This window comes from Propithecus coquereli, unplaced genomic scaffold (assembly GCF_000956105.1).
Source record: "Propithecus coquereli isolate 6110/MARCELLA unplaced genomic scaffold, Pcoq_1.0 Scaffold67, whole genome shotgun sequence".
NCBI lineage: Eukaryota > Metazoa > Chordata > Mammalia > Primates > Indriidae > Propithecus > Propithecus coquereli.
This window is the reverse complement of record NW_012152729.1, coordinates 448,478-453,784: the sequence shown is the minus strand read 5'-3', so window position 1 is coordinate 453,784 and position 5,307 is coordinate 448,478. Positions and strand designations below refer to the sequence as shown.

The 5,307-nt window shown below is 42.8% G+C and overlaps 1 protein-coding gene across 1 annotated transcript in view; it reads left to right on the top strand.

Annotated features, from left to right (window-relative positions):
- PKD1L3 (polycystic kidney disease 1-like 3) overlaps positions 1 to 5,307 on the top strand; it is a 64,289-nt gene that overhangs the window by 14,843 nt on the left and 44,139 nt on the right. Inside the window, 1 exon segment of the mRNA XM_012660453.1 lies at positions 4,543 to 4,592. Coding sequence (XP_012515907.1) covers positions 4,543 to 4,592 — 50 coding nt within the window.

Sequence of the window (5,307 nt, the reverse complement as noted above, 5' to 3'; positions counted from 1 at the left end):
TTTTAAGGTTTTGTATTTATCACTCATCATTTTATACCATAACTTTCCTTTTCTTGAGTTCTTAATTTTGCCTCATCTCTGTTCCAACTGTCTTTTCAAGAAAGATGTATTGGTGGAAATATTTTTGGGAACTCCTGAATAGTCAAAAGAGGTCTCTCTTGTCCCTTCCCAGGGAACCATATTTTAGCAGAGTGTACTCGTTAAAATACAGGATCAGCTGCTGTAAAAAAGGCCAAAAGAGTAGCTTAAACAGGAGAGTAGCGCATGTCTCTTTAACATACAGTCCAAACGGGCTGGGCCGTCCAGGGCTGACAGGTGGCTCCACAGTTTAAGGGACTCAAGGTCGCTCTTCCTTGTTCTGCTCTCATCCACGTGTAAGTTCTATCTTGTGTTCTAAAAAAGCTGCTTTAGCCTCCCTCTCGAAGTTCACATTCCAGCAAGTGAGAAGAGAGGAGAAAATAGAGGACCTGATCCTTTTTTTTTAAGGGCACAGCCTGGAAATTATACCTATAACTTCTGCTGGTATCCATTGGCCAGGACCCGATCACGTGGCCATATGCAGCTGCAAGGAAGTCTGGGAAATGTAGTTCTTAGTAGAGTCCTTAGCTGGGATATCATGTTCATATGTTAATGGAAGAGGACATACGGGAGAATAATTGGCAGTCTCTGCAGTGAAAATGATGTATAATTATATGGTCATAGTCTTCCCTTCAAAACTTCATAGACATTTTTCCCTTGTCCTTTGGTATTAATACTATAGTGAAAAAAACTAAGGCTAGTTTTTCTTTTTACAGGCAATCTTTTTCCCCCTATCAGATTACTTGTAGAATTTTTTGTAATCCAGACATTTTCTTAGTATGTATCCAGGTTACCATTCACTAATTTGGGCTAGAATGTAATGTTACATATACCAGTCTTTTTTGGCTGAAGAAAGTTATATCCTACCCATTTATCATTTCTGTTTCATTTGTTCTGGTTTTGTCCTTAAGCAGTAGCAGGTGTTTGTGTGCTGCCTGGCTGGTTTCTGTCCTCCATATCTTTCCTGTCATTCCCTTAAATGAAAAGGATGGTTTCGTACTTATCACCCTTTCTGTTGCAGGGTGACGAGAACTCTTCATGTTCATCTTCCATGTCAGCAACTTGATTTTTCCACATCAGTTCTGTATTAACTCCAATGTGGATTTTAATTTTCATGTAGCATTTTTAGTTTTCTTGAAATCCTCTCATTGAGTTTATTTCTCTCAACCTATCTCGCTCTGGCGCATTTTCACTTCAGTTGGTTATCCTTAAGATTTTCTGTCCGGCTGGGTGCGGTGGCTCATGGCTGTAATCTTAGCACTCTGAGAGGCGAAGGCAGGAGAATCACTTGAGCTCAAGAGTTCGAGACCAGTCTGAGCAAGAGTGAGACCCCCGTCTCTACTAAAAATTGAAAAAATCAGCCAGGCAACTAATAAAAATTAGCCAGGCATGGTGGTGCATGCCTGTAGTCCCAGCTGCTCAGGAGACTGCAGCAGGAGGATCACTTGAGCCCAGGAGTTTGAGGTTGCTGTGAGCTAGGCTGATGCCTTGGCACTCTAGCCATGGCAACAGAGCAAGACTGTCTCAAGAAAAAAAAAATTCTGCTCATATTAAGGATGTATTAAATAGCTTTCTGAAAATTTTTTTTTTTCTGGGTTTTGCTGTGGATGGTTTCAGAGGTGTGCTTTCCTTTGAGTCCTCTGGATTTGATTCCCCTGCTCCCTTTGGTTTTGTTTTGTTTTGTTTTTTCCTTTTAAGGCAAGATCTGTCCAAATGCAACATTTGTCAATGGACCAAGAAATTGGATCACTCTAATGCAGCAGGCTATCAGCTTATTTAATGGTCAGGACCCCTTTTCAGATCTACAGCTAAGGTGCAGGGCCAGTGCCCTGTTGCCAGCAAGCTGTGGATCTAATGACCCTCATCTGAGCTGATGTTTTTTCTCTAATGTCGATGGCCTGGTTTCCTAGTGCTCTGAGCCCATGCACGTGAAAAACTACAACTCCCAGCAGCATTTGCTTTCCTGATACTCAGATCTCCCTAGGACTCCGCCCTCAATCCATTTCCCTGGTGCTGTCCTTGGGGGGCCGTACTGATGGGGCCAACACTTCGCAGAATCCGTCACACCCTTGCCACCTCCCATTCTCTTGCCTGCGTAGTTGTTGTCTGTTGTGACCAGGGGCTTCCTGGGTTTGGAAAACGGCATGAGTTGGAGATGCCACTGGGAACCGTGACGACAGTGTGTGTGCTTATCTCACAGAATGGGACTTGGGGAAGAAGAGAAAACGCTGCCCGTGTTTCTGACAGGTAGAGGCCCTGGGTGCCTGAGTGAAGATGCAAGTGTAAAGGGGATAAGAGAGTTCCTTCCTACCCAAACTGTCAGACCATCTTTCACACAGTGTAACGGGGACATTGCCTGAGGGGGAAGCTCTATAGGTCTTTACCGTCCATTTCATCCACATCTTCCTTTGTGTCAGGTCTTCTTGTTAAAGAAAGACGACATTGTGACGCTCTTTAAACAGGAAGACTCTACTCAGGACAGTTGTGAGTGTCAAGACAGCTGCAACAGAGCAGAGAGATCGAGCTCAACTCCAGATCCAAGGACAGGTGGATTCATAGCTGAGGAGCAGGCTGGGGGTGGGGTGGGAGAGTGGGTGGAAACGACTAAGAGGAGAAATCAAGGCTGGGGCGTTCTTGCCGCGGGCAGGCCAGGGTGGTCGGATATCGAGGTGTGGGACGGGGAAAAAGGATTCTCTCTAAACTGACTTGGCAGGATTCTTGCTAAAATTGGGCCATGCAGGTCTGGCAAGGACAGGACCGAGGTCAAGACCTAGTTGAGAAGAAGGCTTAGAGAAGCCTGACTAGAATTTGGTTAAAAGAGAGTCTTTGTTACTCCCAAATGCTAGCATTAGGCTGTCGGTCAGTCATGGTTTATAGTAGAGTGACTTCTCATCTTTTTCTCTCTTTGTGAATATTTTAGAAAACAGGGAAATGATTTACGTAAGCTGTAGTCATAAGCTATTTGGAACTAATGTAACTATTAAAAACAGAACTCTGGGCCAGGTGCGGTGGCTCACGCCCATGGTCCCAGCACTTTGGGAGGCTGAGGTGGGAGGATCAGCTGAGGCCGGGGGTCTTTACAGTTAAGGGAAAAAGGAAAAGCAGCTCTGGAACCCAGGTCTTTTGACTCAGCGTCCAGTTTGTTTATTCAACGCTCTGTCATATCTTTGCCTTGTTAGACATGACGTCTGATCAGAAGAGCGTCCCAGGACTGTGTCCTCCCCTCGCAGTACCTGCAGTGGTTTTACCCATATACACATCAGTCCTATGAACAGTGGAGGGAATGTTACAAGAAAAGATCCAGGGCAAAGTAGCCTTGCCATAGCTGGGTACATTTTAATAGGTTTTAAAAGCTCATGCCTTGAAGGAAGTCAACCTAAGCTAATAGCAAACAGAGTTAACGCACGGACGGTGCTGCCGCCCAGCCAGGTTCGTTTGCTCGCTGCGCAAGAAGCAGCCAGTATGCCGAGCCGGCAGCGTTTACGGCAGGGGAAGTCTTTATTCCACATGGCACTAAGCGGGGAGACAGAGAAATTTCTCAAATGCACATCCCCAAGAACTGGGGAGACAGGGTTTTTAAGGATAGTTTGACAGGCAAGGGATTAGGCAATTAGGTTTGTTCATGGGGGCAAACTCCTAGGGATGTAGAAATCATCTTGTGTTACTCCAGTCCCTGGGGTCACAACTGCAGTTGAGTCGGTTTCTTGGTGTGGGCCGCTGGTCTGGGTGGGCCATTTGATCCAGTGGAATGCGGGGCCTGGAAGATATCTTAAAAACTACCATGAGGTTTTGAAAATGTGACGTTATCTCCGGAGAAAGTTAAGAATCTTTATGGACACCAGCTATGGGGAGAAGTTAAGAAGGTTTACGACCACCAGCTGCGTGGCTCCGGAGTGGCAATTACAGGGGGACAGTTACTAATTATTATCATTATTTTTAGCTGGGTCTGTGCATTATTTTTAGCAAGTCCCTTACTACAGTTCTCGCCTTGTACCCCGTTATTGAAGGGCGGTGTCAATAGTGCCTTCAGGTCATGAGTTTCCTACTGGAAAATGTGGAAACAGAAAGCAATAAGAGTAATCTGGTAAAAATTTTGTAAATGATCATTTTCCAAATGATTTTTGATTAATAATGAGCTCCTCTTTGGTTAAAATTATGAGGCAGATAGTTCTGCAGTAATATTTATATACTGGTAACTTTATGATTGATTTAATGTTTATTTTTTGTGCAGAGGTCTTTGAACAATAAACAAATGGATTAGGCATTACTGATTTGTAATGTTTCAGCTCCAGAATTCTCATTTGTCTACAGATTTATCAACAGTGGAAATACTCACTTTGGTGTCCTGTGTAAAACAATTCGCATTGTTTCTAGCCACAAATAAGACATCCTCAGATAAAATAGAAGTAAATATTTCTATCCTAGACTTTTATTTGAGCTTAATCTGCTTTCTTTTTTCCATAGGAGTTGTTCATCATGACCCCCCATGTCACCATCCTGGTCTTCCTGAACGTGTAAGTACTGACTTATCTTCACAATGCACATCTTGGAGTATCAATCTCTTTGTCATACCTGGTAGATTGTGCCAGAACTCTACTCTGTCTCACAGAGAGCTCTGGATATAGTTTTCTAATAACAAAAGTACTTAAGTGCCGGAGAGAATTGGATTTGATGGGTGCTTTATTAAAGAAAATTTTAAAGCCTTGGCTTTTATCCTTGGCTTTCATGTTGGTATAATTATCATTTATTTGTTGGTTATTCCCTGCTTCATTCCAAAAAGGACTTGTGGCATCTTACAAAAATATATACAATGCAATAAAATGTAAAAGCCAAAAAGAAAAGAAGAGAAGTCGGTAGAAAGGAAAATAAAGGCAGGAGCTGTCTGCATAATCTATAAAATTTCACCTTCAAGAAATTTCTCAGCCTTCTTGTCTTTGTATCCTACATAGAAACACTTTAGTGGATGCCTGAATGTAGAATTATGTTTATTTGACTCAATGTTAATTGCAAAAATAAGTGTTTCTAGCAGTTTAATAGAGAACAAGATGAAGTAAAAATCCCTCAAATCAGTTTTCTGCAAGCTATGTTCTGCAGAATAGCCACCCGTAGCCCTTGGAACTGAAGGGGTTAAAAATACCACTGTGGCGTATTTAAGTTAAAGACACTTGAAAAACAGTAGGTGCAAAGAGATTTCTCTGCCCTTTGTACTGTTTCTTAAAAGCAAGAGAG